The sequence below is a fragment of the Patella vulgata genome, chromosome 2, assembly GCF_932274485.2.
Source record: "Patella vulgata chromosome 2, xgPatVulg1.2, whole genome shotgun sequence".
Classification (NCBI taxonomy): Eukaryota; Metazoa; Mollusca; class Gastropoda; family Patellidae; genus Patella; species Patella vulgata.
Window position 1 is genome coordinate 80,531,528 of NC_065880.2, and position 24,994 is coordinate 80,556,521.

At 39.2% G+C, this 24,994-nt stretch overlaps 1 protein-coding gene across 3 annotated transcripts in view; it reads right to left on the reverse strand.

Annotated features, from left to right (window-relative positions):
* Window positions 1–11,429: 11,429 nt before the first annotated feature.
* LOC126809920 (acidic mammalian chitinase) overlaps window positions 11,430–24,994 on the reverse strand; it is a 47,167-nt gene continuing 33,602 nt past the window's right edge. For 2 of the 3 annotated variants that reach the window (XM_050534790.2, XM_050534789.2), the window contains exons 7-11: window positions 24,382–24,540; window positions 15,528–15,659; window positions 14,925–15,058; window positions 12,491–12,896; window positions 11,430–11,629 (exon numbers count right to left, since the gene is read on the reverse strand). In XM_050534790.2, coding sequence (XP_050390747.2) covers window positions 12,518–12,896; window positions 14,925–15,058; window positions 15,528–15,659; window positions 24,382–24,540 — 804 coding nt within the window. In that variant the 3' untranslated portion in view covers window positions 11,430–11,629; window positions 12,491–12,517. Of the gene's footprint in view, window positions 11,630–12,225; window positions 12,402–12,490; window positions 12,897–14,924; window positions 15,059–15,527; window positions 15,660–24,381; window positions 24,541–24,994 lie in introns of all 3 variants that reach the window. The other variant, XM_056098789.1, reaches the window with a different exon arrangement.

The following is a 24,994-nucleotide window of genomic DNA, read 5'->3' on the forward strand; positions in this document are numbered from 1 at the left end:
TAATGGGGCGTATATTGGCGAAACATCCCGACCGATTTCAGTGAGAACAAAAAAGTATTACAGGGCAGTTGCAAAACAAGAACATAAGTCAGCAATAGCAGAACACATCTACTAAAATCCAAAGCATAAAATCAAATAAGAGAATGCAGAAATACTAGCCAGAAATTTATCAACATGGAAAAATAGAATTCTACGAGAAGCACTAGAAATTCAAAATCATAAGCCAAAATTAAACAGGGACTCGGGACATTTTCTACCAAATCTTTGGGGGGATTTATTTAATCCCTAATTAATGTCTGTTTTTATTGGTATATGGTTTCGTTCCCCGACTTTTCGATTTCTTGTCTGTGCTGTTAACCCCCCTTTTCATCTTGTAGTTACGGTTTCATATGCTAATTTGTTTTTAATTATCTATATATTGCTATCTCTTATCCCGTTAATCTCTTATAATTACTAGTTTGATCTGCTAAATTCATTTCGTTTCAATTGTTATCAATACATTACATTCTTTCATCTTGTTAATCCTTTGTAATTGTTTATCCATATTATTACTTCTCTGATCTTGTTAATTCTTAATTAATGATTAATCTGTTATATGGTTTCCAATTGTTAAATGGCCATTTCCAATTGTTTTCTATATATTGAACCACATTTTTGTTAAATATCATTATTTGTTTGATAACGATATCTGTATGTGTATCGAAACGCAGCATATTAATAAATTCAGAAGTAGTTTTTAATAAGTTATAAACAGAATACAAACTAGATTCGAGATGTACATTGCCATTTTGAAGTTAGGTTTGAATTAGTTGAATACAAACTAGAAGATACATAATTAAGAAATTTAAGTTCGGGATCGCGTTCCTTCTTGCATGATATCGTTTAAATATGCTGATTATTTTAATATGTATTTCTAATAACTTTATATCAGGACGGAAAACGATCGATAACATCAGGCCCGGCTGGGTGGGGCTTTAGCCCCTCAATAATTTGGCCGCAAGTACTCTTTTCTCCAGGTTATTGCGGCCCCTGGACCCACGCCTATAAGGACCTACGATGGAAGCCCCCCCCCCCCAATCATGAATTGCTTCTGCAGGCCCTGAACATTAACAAAAACTCATCTCATCGTAACCATCGCCCACTGAATCAAAATTTATGAAAACTGTTGAACATCACGGTGCTATATTATGGTCTCATGCATCAACAGTGTTAAAGAGACCACGGTCTCGTGTCAAACTGTTAAAGAAAAGTTGTGTAAAATCAAAATTTATTGACGAATTCGTCTGAAATTTGGTGTAATGTCATAATTAGTGACTCGGAAAACCCTCAGCAAAAGTCTTTACGATCACGGGAAGTACTAAGTGTACGAAAGTGCATTAGCAGTTAAATCTATGGTCTCATATTAAAACTGTTGAGACCATCACGGTGCTATACTATGGTCTCGTGTAATCAAAATTGTTAAAGAGACCATCGAGACATAGTCTCATGTATTAAAAATAGTATAGAGATCAAAGTACGCATTCAAACTGTGAACCAGCGGCTGCCAGACAGGATACGCCCACATTTTGCAAGAGATGGATAGAGAACAAGCTAAAAACAAACGAGATTTTTTGTACAATCAGGGGCAATAATCCAGGAAGTTATGGCCTGAAATGTGCAAATATCAAAAGGGACAGAGATCTTTGGGATATAAAGATATGTATTAAGTTTCATCAAAATCGGATAAAAATTGTGACCTCTAGAGGGTCCACAACCTTCGTATTACACACTTCTACACAATTTGCGTATAAAGAGCGGCCATTTTGTCGGGCAGTTTCATTTCGATTTCCCGAAATACGAATTCAACCTTCATTATGGTGGAATGGTGATGTATTTAAACGGTTTTTAAAATCGGAAACAAAATTGTGACCTCTAGAGAATCCGCAAGCTAAAAATGCGATTTTTCGAACAATCAGGGGCCATGATCCAGGAAGTTTAGTACGGGTATCCGCGATTATCAAAAGGAACCAAGATCTTAGTGTGTAATGATGATATATTTAAACGAATTTTTATATCGGATAAAAATTGTGACCTCTATGGGGTCCACATGCTAAAAACGCGATTTTTTATACAATTGGGGCGACAAGTCAGGAAGTTATGGTCCGATATGCGCGAATATCGGAAGTAACTAAGATATGTGGGTTATAAACATGCATTTCAAGTTTCATCAAAATCAGATGAAAATTGTGACCTCCAGAGGTTCCACAACCCTGATACACAATATTTTGTGACATCTATGGTGTCCACAAGCTAAAAACGCGATTTTTCGTACATTCTGGGGCCATAATTCAGGAAAGTTATGGTCCGATATGTGCGAATATCGAAATGAACCGTGATCTGTGGGTTATAAAAATACATTTCAGGTTTCATCAAAATCTGATGAAAATTGTGACCTCCAGAGGGTCCACAACCCTAATACACAACATTTTGACGCTATTTGCGAACGAGGGGTGGCCATTTTGTCCGCCAGTTTCGGTCCGATTTTTACGAAATTCGAACTCAACCACCCTTAGTGTGTAACGATGATATATTGAAACTTTTTTTTTTAATCGGATAAAAATTGTGACCTCTACGGAGTCCACAAGCTAAAACACGATTTTTCGTACAATCAGAAAGTTATGGTCCGATTTTCGCGAAAATCGAAATAAACCGAGATCTGTGGGTTATAAACATACATTTCAAGTTTCAACCAAATCGGATAAAAATTGTGACCTCTACAGTGTTCACAAGCTAAAAACGTGATCTGTGGGTTATAAACATACATTTCAAGTTTAAACCAAATCGGATAAAAATTGTGACCTCTACAGTGTTCACAAGCTAAAAACGTGAATTTTCGTACAATCAGGGGCCATAATCCATGAAGTTACAGTCCGATACATGCCAATGTCGAAAGGACCCGAGATCTTAGGGTCGATAAACCTATATTTTAAGTTTCATTGAAATCGGATAAAAATTGTGACCTGTGGTCTGTTCACAAACAATTGTGGACGGACAGGGGCGACGACAAAATACGTCCACATGACCGATTTGTCTGAAATTTGGTGTGAGTTCATAGTTAGTGACCCTGAACACCCTCAGCAAATCTTAAGTCTCTACGATCACGGGAAGTACCAGGTGTACGAAAATGTATTAGCAATGTATGGCCTCGTGTATTAAAATTGTTAAAGCGACCTGGCCTCATGCATTGGTCGTATTATACCGTTGACCGTTTTTATGAAAAATCGGGATGGAACCGTCTGATTCTCGAGCCAACGCTTTGTCATTGAGTTATTGCGGCCAGTTATATTTGTAAAGAACAGCTACTTAACAAAATGACGAAAATTGTTATTATTATTTATGGTCAGTGATGTAAGAAGCTTGCTTGGTGTTCAACAAGTCATATTAGTGTCTTGGTATTCGAGTCTCAATAATAAACATCATTAGCCGAACGTCTAGTTGTGTGTATCTGAAACCCTGAGAAGTAAAAGTTGTTTAAAATCAAACGTTTTTGACCGATTGGTCTGAAATAAGACACCCGGAACACCCTCAGGAAAGTTCAAGTTTCTAGGACCACGGCAAGTACTAAGTGTACGAAAGTGCATTAGCGCCGCCCGTTTGTTAGATCTTCTTTCGTAACCGGTATGCCGTCTATTACAACATTCTTTATTTCTTATATATATATTTATATGTGCAGTATACCATCTGTCTTAGTAGTCAATATTATGTCAACTAATATACGACAGAAATACGGGTTTTCCCAAAGATAATAAGTTAACAATTAAGGTGTATTCACTTTATCAAACAAAGCATAACTTAAACATACATTATGCGAGCTAAATCTGATTATTGCAATTCTTTATTTAGGCTTCAGATGTCATAGTTCGATATATACGTGTCCAACCTCGTGGGTTTTCTCCGGGTCCTCCGGTTTCCCCCCACTGCTAAAGACCCCTACGCGCAAGCGAATTGTGTAAATAAAATTAAACCATATGTTAGTCCCGAAATGACCTAGTTTGTGTCGAGTGGACGTTAAACCCCATTTCTCTCTCTCTCTCTCTCTCTCTCTCTCTCTCTCTCGATATATATACGGCCTTGATATTATGTTTAGTTGTGGTTAAAATGAGAGTTTGGATGTCGGTATTATACGCTCTTTTGTCACTTGCGTTTACAGAAAAATTATAGAAATTGATAAACATCGCAGCTAACATCACCCCAGTTGAATTGCAGCTCCATTGGATCACTGTTCGTGAGTTACGTAGGCCTACCAGTTACAGTACAAGAGTACACGCAGGCTAACAAGAAGTCGGCTATAATTATGCCTCATTGATTTGGTCCATTCCTTTCAAACTTTCGCTTCTTCTCTATATATTAAAAGTCTTATTTTTAATTTGTAGTAAAAATAAATGTGATACGAATTGAATTGCAACCCCGTCTCAAACCACAGCCATTGAAAACGTTACTTGATAATCGAGATTATGTAGGTGCAGTTAACGCCTGTCAATCAAACGATCGTCCATTCTCGGAGACGGTGAAGTGAGAGTTGACTCCTATTTCTAGTCAAAAATTATAATAGTGATAACTTTGTTCAGAATAAAGTAATTTGACTGAAATTTTCAATATATTCTTTCATCATCTTTTTTTTAACTGTTATAGCAAGAATGGCCAACTCTCTATTAAAATCTCCCATAATGTATCTTTAAATCTTACCCGAAAACACGATCTGTCACGATATTTCACAAATCGATTGGTAATAATAATTCAGTGTCATTATTTACCAAACACACTTATGTCATTTAGAACTAATCTGTAATAAACATATATGCTCAATTGTTCTCTTTGGGACGACATAAAAAGATTATAACAGGTCATCGGCAACTTTCCAAACACGATATGAAATCAGATGTACAGTAGTATTATGTAAAATCAGCGGTTGTCAGGCAAGATAGGCATATATTTTGCAAGAGATTGATAGAGAACAACCTTTAACATAGGACGATTGTTCGTACAATCAGGGCCCATGACTCAGGAAATTACCTTCCGATATGCTCAAATATCGACAAGGACCAAGAATCTTAGGGTTATAAACATCTAAAAAAAATTTGATTTTTCGTACAATCAGGGGCCATAATCCATAAATGTATGGTCCGATACATGCCAATTTCGATAGGAGTCGAGATCTTTGGAAGATGAGCCTATATTTCAAGTTTCGTCAAGTGTAGAGTGTCCACAAATATTAACTTTTTTCCTTCGACAAATTAAATTCTAAAACATTTGTTTTACGTATTAGAAAAATAAATAAAGACGTTTGAAGTATTTGTAGGTAAAAATTGTTTCCTATTTTAATGTAAATGGGTATTAAAATGAGTAAAAGGCGCCATTCTGCTCGAATCTGTAACCTTTTATGTAAACAATGCACGCGTCATTGAGCCAATGATTGACGCCGCGTGATATGACGTCATTTGTTGAAGGCACTCATCTTTTACAGAGATATTAGAAGATTTTCCTAATACTCGGTGAAACAGATTGCCTCTTTACTTTTCCAAAGACCCACCCCGACAATTTTTGTTGTTAGGCGTTCTTTTTCCTAATCTCATGTTTCCCCCGTTTCTGTTCATTCATTCTTTTTCGCCAAAAGAACTGCTAGCTTTTTTTTTTTCGATTTCTGTCCGTCTTTGCCTCAATTTAGAAAGTTGATTTTTAGTTATCGTTTGAACATCCGTTAAGACCAAACAACGTTTGTCAGGCAAAAGATTTTAAAGGAGCTAAATCGCTAATATTTAGGACCTAATATGAATGTATATAAACTGATATACATTCAATCATTTCCATTTTTATTCTAATTTCAAATGAGTTATGTTCTGCGAAATACGCCAGAAGTCTGAATCGAATGGCAATCCCTAGCGTCTAGTTTTTCCATTCTACGCCGATAGTATTTATTGCGCATGCCCTCCAGATAAGAATATGGCGTTACCGTTTGACATGACTTATAGAATATGTCTAGCCTCGTTCTTCCAGTCCCTTGTTACAAATGGCTCTGAAACGCATTATGATGCACGATTCGTGTACCAATGGTAAAGTGTTTATTTTTTCTTAAATATTGGATATCAGAAGCCCATCTTTTCCCGGTAAGATCGCAACATCAATGTGCCTAGCGCTCTTAAGCAACCAGTTTGTTGGATATTCAGCGCTTTATAAATAGATTATTATTATTATTACCAATGGTAAAATGTTTATTTTGTCTTAAATATTGGATATCAGAAGCTCATCTTTTCGCGGTAAGATCGCAACATCAATGTTTATTTAAATTGACAAAAGATTAGTGTTTTCAATGTAGAAGACTTTGGATGATATTGAGTTAGAAAATATTAGACGAGGGCGCGATCCTCATTAATCTATGGAGATGACTGAACACGGTTTCCGGTAATTTGTAGAACTCGAACACCAAGGATTAAAGTCATCTCGATACTCAAGTAAAATTTTTACAATGTACTTTCTTAACTCGGCAAAGAGGACTTCCAAAACATGGATCAGGGTTGAATTTCTGTTGTTCTGGTCAAATGTTTTGCTTTTGCTGATCGCCTCTTTCTAGATTTTGGTTTGCTGTGAGTTTTTAGTTTAGGACATAGTCTAATGTTCCTTCGTGCCGAGTTCTTACTTCCAAGTAAGGTATGAATCTTGGGTTGTAGTGGTCTCGGCATTAAATTGTTCTGGCAAAAGATTATTGTTGGTTAGTATGCTTGGCTTAAAGACTATTGGTGGTAGCACAAGTGCACTAGTCCGCCTCTATAAAAACAATACAATAAATATGGGTATCTAAAAAACTAGCAGGACCTACTAAAGGTTTTAGGCCATGTTTTGTCAAGGCCGAGCAGAGAAGTCAAGGGTCAGAAGTGTTACATGGGTATCAAAAGAACTAACGACTCCTGAAGAACATTTTATTTGAGCACAAAACCACCATACTGTAATACTAATATAACAAACCATTAGATCCATATTTCAAATATAAGAAGATATCGATGAATCGAAATTGCTTATCGTTCCTTAGCCTAAGCAGAAAATTCTCATCATCGAACTTAGTCAAGGTAATGATATAATGAATCTATAATCGGAGTTTAATCACTCTCACTTATAACCAAAGTTATCATGCCCTAAAGCATCAACCAATCAGATTGCGTATATCTGCTTAACGTAAGCATACAATGTTTATCATCGAACAAGATCAAAGCAGTCACCTAATGGACGCCTACACCAAGTTTGAACATTCTACCTCAATCAGAATGAGAGTTGGTGTGTTCCAAAGTCTCGAACAATCAAATTGCTTATCGCTCTGCTTCTTACCCTGAGCAGAAAATGCTCATTATCGAACTTAGTCAAGGTATTGATGTACTAAAACTATACACCAAATTTCATCACTCTCACTTAATTAGAACTAAAGTTATCGTGTCCCAAAGCATCAACCAATCAAATTTCTTTTCTCGGCTTACCCATCGCAGAAAAAGCCCATCTTCGAACCCCATCACGCCATTGACCTCATCAACACCTACTCCAAGTTTGAACATTCTACCCCAATTAGAAGGAGAGTTATTGTGTTCCAAAGTCTCGGCCAATCAAATCGCTTATCGCTCTGCTTACCCTGAGCAGAAAATACCCATTATCGAACTTAGTCAGGCTATTGATGTAATGAAACTATACGCCAAGTTTGATCACTCTCACTTAATTAGAACTAAAGTTATCGTGTCCCAAAGCATCAACCATTCAAATTGCCTTTCTCTGCTTACCTAAGCAGAAAATGCTCATCTTCGAACTCCACCAAGGCATTGGCTTAATAAACATCTACACCAAATTTGAACATTCTAGCTATATTAGAAGGTGAGTTATTGTGTCCCAAACAGTGTGACGGGCGGACGAGCCCATTTTAATTGACCCCTTATTCCAACAGTCATTCTGTTAATGACTGCTCAAATGAGCAGCCTTTTGGTTGGAATTTCATCGTTATATATATATATAAGATGATGATATGATTATTATTATTAAAATTGCCACGAAAAAAGCATGACCCCAGACACAGCAGAATACAGTGACCAATGAACTACATTCAGTCACAGTTATCTGTCCCGCCTGTTTTGTTCCCTTTTCAGTGATTACTTTAAAGACAACGGCAGCTTGAACTGCTGTTGGTCCGCGTTCATCTTAAAGATAGATGATGCATCATATGCATGGTTGGAAAAAACTTGTCCCAAAGGATCTAAAAATTGATTTACAGCAAATTTGTTAAGGCCTTGAGCACACAAAGACAATACTTGTCTTTTTTTTTTCAGGTGTTCTGAGACTCAAAGTAGGATGTCTCCTCATAAAACAGGATATCCATTCCTGTCCAGCCCCACAATATTCAGACCAGCCATCTGGCATTACTATGTTAAGAGTTTGGGCATATTCATAGACAAATGACCGTGGAACATTTTTGAACAATGAACAAGATAATCTTGAAGGGTTTTATCCCGGAGAGATGAGAATACTTGTCTATTATTGTATTTTGACTTAATATCTTCATCGGATATTTCTTGTTTTGTTTCTAATGTCTTGTCATACCGACCCAGTGTAATTCTGCCGAAGGGATTTACCAACTCGCACCTCTGCAACTATTCACTTCATGACAGTACAATCACGATTGCCACGGCCAATGTTGGGTTTGAAGTTGATTATATACTATCATGCACTGGGGTATATTTAACCAGTGATTCAACGTACCTCATTGAAGTTGTTTAATCTGTATAATCACAGATTTATGATCAAAATTTAAAACAAATTAAAATCGTCTCCGTGGAGCAAGCCCTTGTTTATCTGGGTTAGCGATTAGACATATATGAACTGTTTGTAAGTACAGGAATTTCCTAGGCTAAACGGGTAGTAGTGAATTTTCACTTTCACTCACCTGTTTCGAAAAGATCAGCACCTAACAAATAATTGACAACCTGTTGCTTCTGCTTATTGATGAAGAAATAGACATAAGGGTTGTCTCCCTTTTATGTAGCCTTGGGTTGCCTAGTATTATTTATCAAGAATATATTAATGGTGGTTCAATGTACCCAAATGATCAATGTAACTTTGCCTCCGCAACTTTTGACAGGTGGTGCAGCATACCTGATAAACATGTTTATTTATTAAGATTGTCCATATTAGCTGTAATTGGTTCAGTTGTCGGTTGCTGACTACCTTATAACCCACTATCAGTTGAAGTGATTACGATAGGCAAGTCATGACGTATACATTGTGTTTAATCTGGGTATTCGCCCATGTGGCTGAAGCAACGAGAGAGAGAGAGAGAGATATGGGGTTTAATGTCCACTCAACACAAAGTAGGCCATTTCGGGGCAGTGTTATTTCATTAATTCGCTTGCGTTTAGGGGTCTTTATCAGTGGAAGGACCCGGAGAAAACCAACGAGGTTCAACAGGCGACCCTACGCCTTGTCAGGTACAAGCGGAGAATCGACACTTCGCCACTTGACTCAGGGACAGATCTAATGTCGTCACCAACTCCCCTCTGAAGCAATGAACACGAGCTTTACAATATCAACCTTCGGATGTTCGGAGTTCATGGGAGATCAAGCCTCTTTTTGAGGTTCCCAATTACCCAAAGGATTTATTTTAATATGGCGTCCGCGTGTTGCTTCTTTTTGTTACAATAAATCTATCAAATGTGTTATCTGCGTCGAGTGTCTGACCTTCGCAATTCATCTCAATCTGTAATTTACGGTTCCATTGCAATATGGCGCCCCGAGCGTTGCCTAAGTCTGTAATCTACGGGTGTCTAGAAAATTCTGATATCGTCATATGTCTGTTGTAGAAATATAACAATATCTTATGTCTCGTGCCTGACCTTCCCAATTGAGCTTAATCTTCAGATGTTACATTTACCTTTGCCATCCATCAAAATATAGAATTATCTGTTAGTCGCGTGACAAACCTTTCCTACGGTGTTACTAATTGCCGACAAGGAGGCAATTTCATTTATCCACAATTGTGTCAATTTGTTTATGAAATCATTTGAATTTTAGATATGTGTAGAATATGCACATTTATAACATATCTTTCCTTGTCAGTCACATTTTGCATTATTCAATATTGAAAAACAACCCGATCTGTGTTAGTTAGTTCGACCCTTAATTTACGGGGTCTAGTAGCTGCCATCTACTCTGTCTTTTGTTGCGTCCATTATTGTTAGTTTGAATTTTCATTACAGGCCAGGAACCGTACAGCAAAGTGGACACATTTGTTGTTTGTGGTGTCGGTATGGTGTCTTGTCCGTAGGTTTGTCTTGTGTAATTGTGTGTAGTGCTGTCCCCCTGCACTTACTATATGCTTACATAAACAGATGAAACATCTAAAACTAATGGTCCTTTGCTATAAGTAAGGCAAGTAACATCTCGGCTCAACAGTCCCCGAGGGCATGTCTGTGGACTGTGTACTACACATTTGATTGGCTCCTGGGGGGTTGGATGGCTGAATGGTTAGCACGTGCGTGCTGTGTCATAAAGTCTGTCATTGAGTCAACTGGCGTGGTTTCGAATCCCCGGTTGTACGTGACAAGGAGTAGGGTCGCCTGTCCAACTTCGTGGGTTTTCTCCGGGTCCTCCTCCCACTGCTAAAGACCCCTACGCGCAAGCGAATTATGGAAATAAAATTGAACCATATGTTAGTCCCGAAATGACAGAGTTTGTGTCGAGCGGACGTTAAACCCCATTTCTCTCTCTCTCTCTCTTGATTGGCTCCGTTGGTGAAAAACCCAACGCCATTGCGATGGTCAGGGCCCAAGGCAGTAATAGTCTACTGTGAATGCCAAGACGTCATTCATTGCGGGACGTAAAACATCGTTTACTCAATGACAGCTGCCCTTATGTATATCATCTAACGTCCCCAACAACATCCTCCAGTTTTGAACGGGTTGTTGGATCTAGACAAAACAAGAGGGGGGGGGGGGTAACGACCACTTGACACAAACTATGTCATTTTGGACATGGTACCATTATATTTCAATAAAAAACTGACACTCTAAACATTTTTGGACTAACGTATGGTTCAATTGTATAAGGTTCTTTAGCACTGAGCAATGGGTTGACCCGGAGAAAACCCACGAGGCTGAACAGGCGACCCCATGCAAAATGTCGCCTACAATTGTTGGATCAAAAATACTCCGCCACTCAATTACAGACCTTATGATCTAAACAATTCGCTCCACCTCCCCCATGTCATTTGAATGGGGTTTAACGTCCTACTGTTCTGCTCCGACTGGGCTAACGAAGACGGCATACGCCATACAGTGTGCTATGAGTGAAATTTTGCCCGGACACCAGCGCTACTGCCTACTCGTATCTCGAATTCCAACTACCATTGGGATTAAACTGACAACAAATTTTATACAAGTGCTTTATTTCTTTCCGTACATAAGAGAACACGAGAAATAGTTGGATCTAAAATCACACGTTCCTCGACAGGGGTTATAAAACATGTTACCATTACACCGACACTTCACAGCAAATAGATTGGCTTGACACACTAAATAATAAACATTATCTTCCCATGGGATGCGCTCATTTCTCGCTGGACATCGCGCTGAAAGGCAAAGAATGAAAGTTCAGATACGAGTTATGCGTTGAAGTCGTTAGCAGACTTGACGGTACCAGTGGTCACGGACGAGGTGGTGGGGGGCGCACTATGCATTGGGGTCGTTAGAAACTTGTCTGTACCAGTGCCCACGAAAGGGACGGGGGGGGGGGGGAGACTATCAACCTATCTAGGAAAATATAATATATTCGACTTTTATCGCAGCCTAATGGGCCAATTTCCCTCATTTCTGATTGATATGATTTCTGATGCACCTTTAGCCTAGATCGCAACCCGCCTTTTTGACACGCACGGGTCGTAGAGTTTGGTACCCCGCAAACCGGCAGCAAGAAACCGGGTGAAAATTTTGTACGTACAGGACCAAAAGCCTCTACGATAAGAACCCAGCATGAGGTACTCTTGGAATAATGACGTCATGTCAACAATTGACGCCCTTCAACCATAGGCGTTCTTCGAAAGAGCGTCGCCCTCATAAAGAACAACAAGATGGGCAGCCCTTGCGGGGAGGGGATGGGGATTTGATTGCTGGTCCAATAAACATAAAAACTTAAATTAAAGATTGAAGCGGATCAGTTAATACTCACATGGAACGGGCCAGACCATGCCACACTGGGGCACACGGGGTGTTGTGTAAGGGTTGGTGGTTGGAGGAACATAGTAGGATGTGGTGGGTGGTCGATACGTGGTTGTGGTCGTGGTTGTGGAGGTGGATGTGGATGTGGAAGGTGGCACGTAAACTGTGCTGGATTGGGTAGAGTCACTGAAATGAGAAGAGGTGGTTTGAAAATTCATCATGCGTGTCTGTGTAAAGGGGTAGCAGGGTCGTGAGAAATCGCACGCATGACTTACGTGAAACATAAATAACTAAACATAAAGCTAATCGTCAATTTCTGCTGCACCGTCCTTTCCAGCATTTCCGCCAGCATTTCCGCCCGCGTTTCCTGCAACGTTCCCTGCAACATTTCCTGCTGCGTTTCCTGCAACATTTCCTGCAGCATTTCCTGCAACATTTCCTGCGGCGTTTCCTGCAACATTTCCGACCACAATTCCTGCGGCATTTCCGGCAGCGTTTCCTGCAATATTTCCTGCAATATTTCCTACGGCATTTCCAGCCGCGTTCCCTGCACCATTTCCGACCACGTTCCCTGCAACATTTCCAGCGATATTTCCCACATTATTGCCGCCTCTATTGCCTGGAATTTGTTTAGGTTTTCTTCTATTTTTGCCGGCATTACCTTTTCCAACTTTACCTACACTGAAATATGTAGACGAAAACACAAACAATTCATATACAGTCAACCCTATATTAAGCGACCTAGGTCTTGTAATACAAGAGAGAGAGAGAGAGAGAGAGAGAGAAATGGGGTTAACGTCCAATCGACACAAACTAGGTCACTTCGGGACTAACACATTGTTTTTTTTGTTTTTTAATTCAATAATTCGCAGTGGGAGGAAACCGGAGGACCCGGAAAAAACCCACCAGATTGGGCAGGCGACCCTACTCCTTGTCACGTACAACCGGGGATTCGAAACCACGCCAGTTGACTCAATGACAGGCCTTATGATACAGCACGCACGTGCTAACCATTCGCCCATTCAACCCTCCTCTTTTAATACAGCTCACCATAGATTTTCAATACGTTATGAGATGTGATGATTCCAAAATTATTCATTGGAATGAGATTAGTCCTTCTAGTGAGGATCTATTGCTTTCGTTAAATTATTATTATTATTATAGCAGTCTTATATTTCTAAATTTATCAGCGTGGCACACCTTGTCAGCGGCGCAAGACGGAACATCTGGAAGGGAAAATCTCCAGCCTGGTTGCCCATTACCAGTAATCCAGGACATAGGGCCTGGACAAGAACTTATCGTTCGGATGGGACATAAAACCGATGTCTCGTATATACACGTGACAGCTTGAATTCGAAGAATTTTTTCACGTCTTCATTAGCCCGGATAAAGCAGACAAATATGACATTAAACACCATTTCATTTCACTTAATTAGTGTTAGTCCCGACGACGAGGAAATTAAACCAAGTAATTACGCTTCATTAGACATGTTAGTCTTGACAAGTAGAGGAGGGGGGGGGGGGGGTAAACGTCAACTCGACCAAAACTAGGTCATTTCAGGACTAGCATACTAACATATCGTTAAATTTTAATTTCATAATTCGATTGCTCGTAAGGGACTTTAGCACATGGGGGAAACCAGAGAAAATCCACGAGGCTGGACAGGCGATCCCACTCCTTGTCACGTACAAGAGGCAAACCGAAACCACGCCATTTGACTCAATGACACACCTTATAATGCAACGCACGTACGTTAACCATTCGGCCACCCATTCCATTTGATTTATGTCCATTTTGTAATAAATTAAAATGAAATGGGGTTTAACGTCCTACTGTTCTGCTCCGAACTGGGCTAATGAAGACGGGCATACGCCATACAGTGTGCTTTGAGGGGAATTTTGCCCGGACAGCGGCATTACGGCCTACTATTATATCGAATTCCAACTGTCAAGGGATCTTTTACGTGCACGCCAATGTGTACAGGGTACCTCGGTTTTTCGTAACATCCGAACGACAAGACGGCTATTCTTGTCAGGCCCTCCGTCCTGCATCATTGACAAGGGGAAACCACACCGGAAAATCTAGATGAACTTTCTCGGCCGATGCAGGGAGATCGAACACCCGACCTCCAGACTAGCGAGCCAGCGTCTTACCCTCTTAGCCACCGTGACCCCCTCATTTTGTAGTGAACAAATGTTGTATTGTGGTTGAGATGTATTATTGATTGGGTTGTTAACTGTATAAAGATTGTTAATCTTGATCTAGCTGTTAAACACCAGACAGGTCTCCAGACAAAACGGATACTTAACCTTTTAATAATTCATATTTGTCAGGCCCTCCAGTAATAAATATTATACTGTGTCTAATGAGATCCCACAGTCATTGTTTAAAACTATATTCCAGAAAGAGCGGAGAGAGGAAGGGGGAGACTAACGTCCACTCGACACAAACTAGGCCATTTCGGGAATAACATACGGTTCAATTTTATTTCTAAAAGGAGTCATTAGCCGTCAGCTTACCCGGAGGAAACCCCCGAGGTTGGACAGGCTACCCTAAGCTACTTTATGACAGACCCTATGATCTAAAGCGCACACGTTAGACCATTAGGACACATAACCTTTTGTTTTACTTATTCCGCCTGCTTACACCAAGAAAGTTGCAATTTTGCAAGGTTTTATATAAAAAAAAAGAAAACAATATGGACTTACGCTCCAGCCGGAAGTTGTTGTTGTAAAGTGGTTAAAAGCGGGTAATTGCCTCCACCACACGTGTTATTCTCATCATCTTGATCCAAGGCCCACACCATAGATCCAGCTAAACCGTTTACTCGGATATAATTAGCCTAAAAATAACAATACTTCCATATTACAAAAGCCACTTAGCTCCCCACGCCCCGCCCAACCGCCAATCCCCCACCTTCTCGACTAGCGGGAGACGGAAGTGTGATTTATTGAAAAAAACCGGGGATGATGACCGATGTTTAAGATTCATTCAAATTACTTCATTCTGAACCAGGTTATCACTGTAGTTGTGACAAAATGTGTGCATTGTGGTAACCAGGGCACTGGTATATTGGAGACTTAGCCACGCTTTCCCAGTTTTAAATTGAATTCTTAAATGGCGAATCGTTCTTATCTAGTTAAAAGCTGCAAATATCTGATGCCATCGTGAGTTGATTATGGTCTTGTTTTGTTAAAATGTCTAATTAATAGTTTATATAACATTTCAGACCTAAAGAAAGACTTGCAATAGGCAGATTTAGTCCTTGCATCATGTATGTGTAATGATAATATGAATAACAAATGACCTACCTTTAGTGCAAATGATGATGGATTATCAAAACCAATCCATTCCCATTGGCCAAATTTCTGTCCTAAAGCAGCAACCACGCCCTGATTGGTCAACTGAATCAGCTGGTATCCAGCGTTTAATTTTCCACAAATCTGACAACAGGAAATTTAATTTTTAAAACAACGGAATTAATTCAGCTTCTTTTTCTAGGGAGCAGTGATCTAACATATCTAATTATATTCAAATCGACTCAACTTTACGTAGTTTAAGCCTTAATATGGACATAATATAGTCGAACTAAAGTTTTTTGATGTATAATATATCTTCAATATGTGAAGATTCAGAATCCGGATGATGCCATCCTGGCACCCTTGGCGAAATTTAGATATTCAAGATGGCCACCATGAGGCATTTCCTGACTATTTAGTGAGGTAAAATTCGTGACAGATTCTTCCGGACATTGGTTTGCAGGTGGTTTCTAAACGAATTCGGTCCGCCGAATCTAAAAACCTTGAGTATTCCGTCGAAAAGTGTCGGCAAATTCCGCTAGGGGGCAAAATAACCAGAAAGCGCCTCATGGCGGCCATCTTGAATATTTAAATTTAAAAAAAACCATTAGGTGGACTATATTTCCAGTTTTGTCGACCTGTTGTCGGACTACTATTACTGAGCGACGTTTCCACGTTTTTATAAACATACAAAATAAAGAGCTCATATACAAACCAAATTGGTATACATATATCTCAGTTTCTGAAACAGTTGGGATCACATTTTTGGTGTCTAAAGATACCTCTTAAGGGTCAAAGAATATGACTATACCATTTAGAAAAGAACCAGTATTGCAGTTGTTGAAGCTAGGTTCCCACTGTCGCCCGATGCGTTACGATAGGATTGTCCATATTGAGTCCACGATCTGGTATGTGCAGATACGTTCGGATACGATCAACTTGATTGCTACGACTGAACTCAATGTATGGTAAAGATTTGATAGGATCATCATGATTACTCCGCGATTAAAACCACGATTTCAATCGTAGCGCTAATCGTGATTGTGGGAACCTAGTATTACACACTAAAGAAATTGTTTATAAAGCCACGCACTTAAGGATCAAAGAATACAACTATACCATTTAGAACAGAACCAGATTGCAGTTATTAAAGAGGGGTTCCCAGAAAAGTATTTATCGGATGGTTATTTCCAATAAAAGTATGGCAATTTTGGTATATTTGGAAAGTAGAGATATCCAATCTTATTAGAAATATACTGGATTCCCCGAAAAACACTCATTGAGCGTATACAGGACAAAAATGTAAGGGTTCCCCTAATCGACAGCCCGACGATTAGGAATTTCTGCACGCGTGATGTCAAAGGTCCAACGAGAACATTGAGCGCTTGATGTACAAGTTGATAAAGTTTATGAAGAGTTAGACGTACAACACTTTCTGAGATAAAAATGATGGAAAAAGACGCGGGTAGTGGATAATCCTAGAATTTAATTAGGATTCGATATTTGTAATAAATAGTAAGCGATTAACGACAACATCGTCTTATGTGTGCAATGAATTCTCCTCTGACTTCCAAGAGAGGTAAGTAACGTGATGTAAATATGACCTGGTTTGATCGAATTTTAATAGCAGGGCATTCCTTGGTAATTACAATGTTTGAGAAAGATTTGAAGCAAAAATATGACAAATTAATTAGTTTGAATATGTTTTTAGTCCATATATACCATTAAATCACCCAGTTTGTACGCGGGAATGTATCTTTAACACACAAAAGAAACCGTTTATATACAGTCTGATTAAAACACGGATTCTATTTCGTTTCTTTTTTTATAGTTCAAAATTTCGTTTTACTTGTCTGTACTACTCTGGGATATGGGTGAGTTGTTATATAACCTGAGTTCTGGATAGCGGGAGGAATTAGCCAATGAAACCATCTGTTATGGCGACTTCTAGGCGTGCGATGCATGGAACTGCGGGTAAATGTCAACGCCCATTGATTAATAATTGTCTGGCGTCATAGGGTCAAAAGTCGTTCGTACGACCTCTAACGCGACATTTTACTACAACCGGTCAGACCTCCTTGTAGTGTAGGCCATGGAAAGTTTTTATAAAAATGAAACGAAATATAGATCTGTATTTTAATCAGGCACTTCAGTTTGACTTAATATACTGTAGTCACTGAACATACTGCGTTAACTCTGGAAATGTACAATATTTTCATTGAATATATATGGGCGCTAATCCCATTTTCTCTTCTTTTTGTTATTTTTTCTTTACAACTATGAATTGATGTTAAATACAGTATTATAGGGCGGGGTGTCTAACTGGCCGGTCACCTCTGGCTTGCGTACTCTTAGATAATAGATTAATAAAAATAAGCCAACTTGTCTGTGATATTACCCTAGGTGGACGCGAACGTTAAACACCACGAATAACAATGGTATTGGTTGAGCGGTGTTTGTTTTGGTTTTTTGTTTGTTTGTTTTGCGGGGGGGGGGGGGGTGTTCTGGGTTTTTTTTGTTGGTTTTTTTTTGGGGGGGGGGGGGGGGTCGTTTTTATATCATACATTTTTATTCTAAAGTCAGAGGCTTATCATTAGAGCTTTGTAATCTTATAATCTCAATGCAAAAAAAGTAAAATTAGCAGGATTAATTGGATAAGTAAAATCATGAATTTATATAGATCACCTTGAATTAATCCTAGCTTATGTAAATAATATCATTTAATAATAACTAAACCGGTTTCTATCTAGGTATTGTCATTACATTTTAAACCGCCAAGTGCTGATAGGCAACAATATAGAATCATAAAGAAGTTTAGCATTTAAATAATACAAAGATCTGAAGTTGATAAATTGATAAATAGACTGTTTGTCAGTTGAGTTAATTCATTTAGTGCAAGTAAGCAAATCTATTATATAATTATAATCGTAGATTATGATTTAAATTCAATGAAGGAGAGACTACAATATGGCGGGGTGCTTCATGCCTTTCATAGCCTTAACATGTCTTGATTTCGTTCCGACGTTCTTGTACCTAGCAACATTAAATGCAATCTGATTTAAATACAGATCTATATTTCGTTTCGTTTTTTTTAAACTTTCGATGGTCTACACTACATGAACATCGGACCGGTTGTTGCAATAGGTCACGTCAGAGGTCATACGAGCAGCTGATTAACCAATCAGCATTGATGTTACTAGTGGATTACCCACAGTTCTGTGCAAAACACGAATAAAGCTCGCCGTAACAGACCGTTTCATTGGCTAATACCTCACACTATTCAGAACAAGTCAATGATAACAACTCTTCTAGATCCTAGTGTAGTCAAGACAAGTAAAACGAAATTTTGAACTATAAAAACGAAACGAAATAGGATCTGTGTTTTAACCAGATTGCATTAAAGTTACAATTTCATATTTTCTAAGAAAGTCAAGACATAATTATTTCTATGTCTTTTTTGCTCAATAGGTTGTCAACTCACTATTATACGATCATAGGTGTCATTCTCACACTTTAAACTCATTTATACCGGAAATAATAACACAATTACCTCCCAATTACCTCCCTTGTTTTCAAACGTTTGAATTTGAAGAGGAAAATGATATTTTTGCCAATTTCTCAACTGGCAATAGTGAATTATAGGATTAATAGGATTATTCTTTAACAAGGGAGGATTGTTTATAGATACCATCTATTTTAAGGCTTTATTTTAATAAATTTTAAAAATATAACTTAAAAATATGAAATTGCGTTTTTAAATGGGAATTTTAAGAAATGGAGCGGTTTCTAATCTGTTTGTAGTTCGAGCTTGATTTTGCCAGCAAAAGAAATCTTGATAATTGGAATTAGAAATAAGAGTTGTCCGTAGTGCCGCTGTCCCGGCAGAATGTCCCGCATTAGACACTGTATGACATGTGCCCATCTTGATTAGGCCAGTCGGTTCAATAAAGCAGAACGTTTAACCACATTTCAGTTTATTTGGCCAACTATGATATAAGGAATTATTTGATCCTATGTTATAGTGGCGAACGATTCTTGCGTCCCGTGGGTATAGCGCGAGCGCTTTATGTCATAAGGTGTGTCACTGATGCAAGAATTCCGATCCCATGCAATTTCGGGACGGGGGTATTGAGAATAGTGTGCTATGGGCAAATTGTTCCCGGACAGCAACGCTAGGGCCTACTTTTATATCGAATTCCAACTGCCAAGGTATCTTTTACATGCACGCCCATGTGTACACGGACATCGGTTTTTTGTCCCATAAGAACGACTACGCAGCTTTTCTTGTCCGGCCCTCTGTCCTACACCATTGACAAGGGGAACCACGCCGGAAAATCCCAATAAACTTTCTCGGCCAACACCTGGATAGAACCCACGACCACCAGGATAGCCAGCCAGCGTCTTAATCACTTAACCACCGAGGATCCCCACAGAAAAGGTATCATACGCCCACCCGGAGCTTCCAATAAGACTTAATAATGTACTGTTTTAACTCTTCTGTCTTAAGATTATAGTTGTCTCCGGGTCTTCCAGTTTCCTCCGACTTTTAAAGACCCCTACGCGCAAGCGAATTATTGAAATAAGACTGAACCACGTGTTAGTCCCGAAATAACCTAGTTTGTTAAACATATCTCTCTCTCTCTCTCTCCCTCTCTCTCTCTCTATCATTGCTCCATCACGATGTATAGTTTATTCCAATCAGTACAATTAAACAGATGTCAACAGTTCATCGTGAAATCGTGCGGCTATTCAAGATCAAACGAATCGTTTAAACCGGAGATTAACGGATAATGGCAGGATTAGGTATAACGTTACAAACTAATAGTTATTGGTTATTGCATATGCATTAATGAAATTGAATATTTAAATTGTTAATAATCATATAAAACTGGATAAGAAAACTTTCGTGTTATCTTTCTTCTGAATTTAAATCAAGTCTTATTACCAATATTTCAAGACCATCACCATAACAGCTCAACAGCTGCGAATAAGCCCATAATCTCTTTGACATTTTCAATATCTCCAGAATGTATTTCAGGGAATTAAGTCTTATCTTAAATTTTACATAGGCTAAGCCTGTTATCAAATGCCATTCAGAAATCCTGAATAAAAACTTAAAACGAAACCCGCGATCTACGATGCTAAAATCCCAACACAACACAACCCACCTTCACAAGAATCCCTACACACTCCACCTTCCCTAGAATCCCAACCCAACACACCCCAACTTCACTAGAATCCCTACACACCCCACGTTCCATAGAATCCCCACACAACCCACCTTCCTTAGAATCCCAACGCACACCACCTTCCCTAGAATCACAACGCATTCACCTTCCCTAGAATCACAACACAACCCATCTTCCCTAGAATCCCTACCCACCCCACGCACGATTAGATGTTCTTTTTATTATACGGGGTTCCGTCCTGCGCCACTGGCAAGGTGAAATCCCCAAAGCTTAACCTTGTATCGAACCCGGGACTTCTCGGTCAATCAACCAGTGCCTTACTCACCGAGCCACCGTCTTGCATCAATCATCAGGGGTAATCCCCGAGGAAAAACCCCGATCAACATTCTCGAACCCAGAACCTCCTAGTCAATCAATGATCCTGTGTCTTACCCACTGGGCCTCCGTGACCCCAGAAAATGATGTGTTTAATCCCATAAAATCATCTTCCGTATAGGGAGATAATTGATGAAAATTTCAGTCAAGCCTAGATTTTAGCAACTGGCGTGGTTTCGATCCCACTGTTGTACGTGACAAGGAGTAGGGTCGCCTGTCCAACCTCGTGGGTTTTCTCCGGGTCTTCCGGTTTCCTCCCACTGCTATAGACCCCTACGCACAAGCTCTCTTTCTCTCTCTCTCTCTCTCTCTCTCTCTCTCTCTTATGGGATTGCAGATGTTGATGCTTACGAGATCAAAGGTACTGAGTAATCACGTTTTATTCATCAAAAAACCCACAACTCTCGTCAATTTCTATTTACAACTTCACGCGTGCTTGTTATAGTATATTTTCCATCCGGGTTACTGCAGATGTTTATAAGACCTTCAACGATTAATAATAAAGAATTATCTCTCTCTCTCTCTCTCTCTCTCTCTCCCTCCCTAGATCTTAAGACTAGTCTCGGTCGTCATTACTAACGTTGGTATGATAAAAACAATGTCTCGATTATCCATTTTCACGTTAGATTATCCATCACAAAATGTATTGAAATCCAGTAAATATCGTAGGCTAACGAAGGCGTCGAGAGGTGATTGTGGTATGGATAAATTAATTAATGTCAAATGAATAATTTAGATAACATTTCAGGCCCAAAGAAAGAGCTGAAATAGGCAGACTTAGTTCTTGCATAATTTATGTTTAACAAAATAATATCCCCTACGTTCAATAATGAAATATAGTGCTATCGATCTCAGGGTCAGTCAAATCCAGGGTCCATCAAAAGTGAGTAGGGGTCACAACGGCTCGCTAATCGAGCGATTATTGGGAAGAAACGACCGTTCATAGAACAATCTGGAATTATCGAACGTTTAGATACGTTGTCTCCCTTTGTCGCAGACACACGAACAATAACGTTGTCCAATCAGAGCTCGTGTTTCAAACACATACCAATGATTTCCATCAACTTTTACATTGAACAAGCCAACAGTGAGGCTGATGACCCCCGCCGAAATTGCAAAATAAATAGACGACACAAATTAATTAATCGCACATTTATTTTTTTCACTAAATTTCATCACTCTCTATCAGATAGAATCAAGATTATCTTGTCCCAAACCATCGACAAATGAAATCGATTAGCTCTGCTTAGCTTCAGCTCGAAATGTTAATCACTGAACTCAGTCAAGACATTCGCCTAATAAACATCTACATCAAGTTTAAACATTCACCTAATAGACACCTACGCCAAATTTGAACATTCTTCTTTAATTAGAAGGAGAGTTATTGTGTTCCAAAGTCTCAACCAATCAAATTGCTTATCACTCTGCTTACCCTCAGCAAAAAATGTTCATAATCAAACTTAGTCAAGGTATTGATATAATAAAGCTATACACCAAGTGCCTTCACTTTCACTTAATTAGAACTAAAGTTATCGTGTCCCAAAGCATCAAACAAACTGCTTATCTCTGCTTACCCTAAGCAGAAAATTCTCATCTTCAAACTCCATCAAGGAAGTGACCTATTGACACATACGCCAAATGTGAACATTTTAACTCAATTAGAATGAGAGTTATTGTGTTCCAAAGTCTCGACCAATCAAATTGCTTATCACTCTGCTTACCCTGAGCAGAAAATGCTCATTATCGAACTTAGTCAAGGTATTGATGTAATAAAACTATACACCAAGTTTCATCACTTTCACTTAATTAGAACTAAAGTTATCGTGTCCCAAAGCATCAACCAATCAATTTGCTTATCTCCGCTTACCCTTAGCAGAAAATGCTCATCTTTGAACTCCATCAAGGCATTGGCCTAATAAACACCTACACAAAGTTTGAACATTCTAGCTCAATTAGAAGGTGAGTTATTGTGTTCCAAAGTCTCGGCCAATCAAATTGCTTATCGCTCTGCTTACCCTGAGCAGAAAATGCTCATTATTGAACTTAGTCGAGGTATTGATGTCATGAAACTATACACCAAGTTTCATCACTCTCACTTAATTAGAATTAAAGTTATCGTGTCCCAAAGTTTCGATCATTTTGCTTATCAGTGCTTAACGTGGCCGAATGGTTAGCACGTGTGCGTTGTATCATAAGGTCTGTCATTGAGTCAGCTGGCGTGGTTTCGATTCCTCGGTTGTACGTGACAAGGAGTAGGGTCGCTTGAAATAAAATTGAACCAGGTGTTGCTCCCGAAATGACCTAGTTTGTGTCGAGTGGTCGTTAAACTCTCACCCCCCTCCCTCCCTCTCTCTCTCTCTCTCTCTCTCTATGTGAGCAGAAATACTCGTTTTTGAAGCAGAAATATGTTCCGAAAGGTGACAGATGAACCGATGAATTTTAATAGTCTCCGCTTTTTACATGGTATTAATTAGAAGCAAAGGTATCGTGTACGAAGCATCAACCAATCAAATTGCCAATCAGACGGACAGACGCGTTATAATGTTGGGTATTACGCGAAGGCCTTGATAAGATGTACCGAGTTAAAACGAGATCAAGCCTTCCATTGACAATGGACACCCATACACCGAGTGATCCAAATTGAGTATTCACTGGTGTCTACTGATAAGTTCATAGCTGTGTCTTTCTTTATTTAGTTTGAGACATTGTATGTGTCTATGATGACTAGTCTCTGTCTACGGATCTATGCCGTATATGACTTGCCATGTACAAATTCAAATATTTTTCATATATATTTAGCCAGGTGTGCCGCTATTTTTTCATGTGTTCCAGGGTGTGCCGTCGGCAAAAAAAGGTTGAGAACCACTGAAAAAGGGGATGGTGCTCCATTGTCCGACAGGAATGTCCCGAATGGACATAATTCAGTGACACGAAAAATCCAGTCCTGACTACAGAGGCAGTGTGTTAGTAAATTACGTTATAGCTGTCATGGTTGGTTGAGGTATTTTCTTGTTCGGTCCACGCATGCGATGTAGCCCATCATGTACCTTTTCACTCGATTTCACTATTCGTAGGATTAATAGAAATTAATTGCGAAACGTTCATTCGGGTATCGTCATGGTAACATGATTCAGTTTTAGCCATATACATACGATAGAGGATGGTCGGCATAGATCAGACTGTAGTCGCAACGATAGTCTGCATCCGAAGGTCGCCCCGACTATTACCAAGGGCAGCTAACTCTATAGTCTCAAAAATACACTAATCGTCTTTCAGTTATAAAAATATATATATATATTCACCACTTTATAGTTGTATTGAGAATATCCGCTAGGTGATGCTCCAATACCGTTTCCGGTTGGCTGGGCATTTAAAGTGTAACTTCTGCCATAGGCTCCCATACCCATGGCTATCTTATTGGCGGGAAAACCGGCAGCAATCCAACCGATCACTGAGCTATTCTATTTAAAGTAAAAATGTTAAAAATGTTAAATTGAATACTAAAATGGCTGAACAAATGTGTCTTCAGTTGAAAACAACCTCATTGTGAACATACCCAACGGAAATGTTTGTGGTTCACCGCTACACTAGGGCTGCCTGAGGTTCAAATTTGGGGTATGAGGGCATCTCGAGCCGAGGAGTAACGTACTCCTGTACGCCTGGTGGCGTTGTATCATCACTTCCGATTTCGGTGTTACACTACTTCCAGTTTCGGGCTCAATGTGTGCAACTATGCGTGCGACTCCGTTTAAACGGCCAGTAGTTTAATAAAGTCTTGAAGACGAAACTATAAAAAATACCCCACGGGAGGCTGGACGATTTACCCAATACCACCCCAATATCACTATATACTACCCAATACTACAACATAATGATGCTTCATGGACATATTACTTAATTACTTTTTTTTCAAAA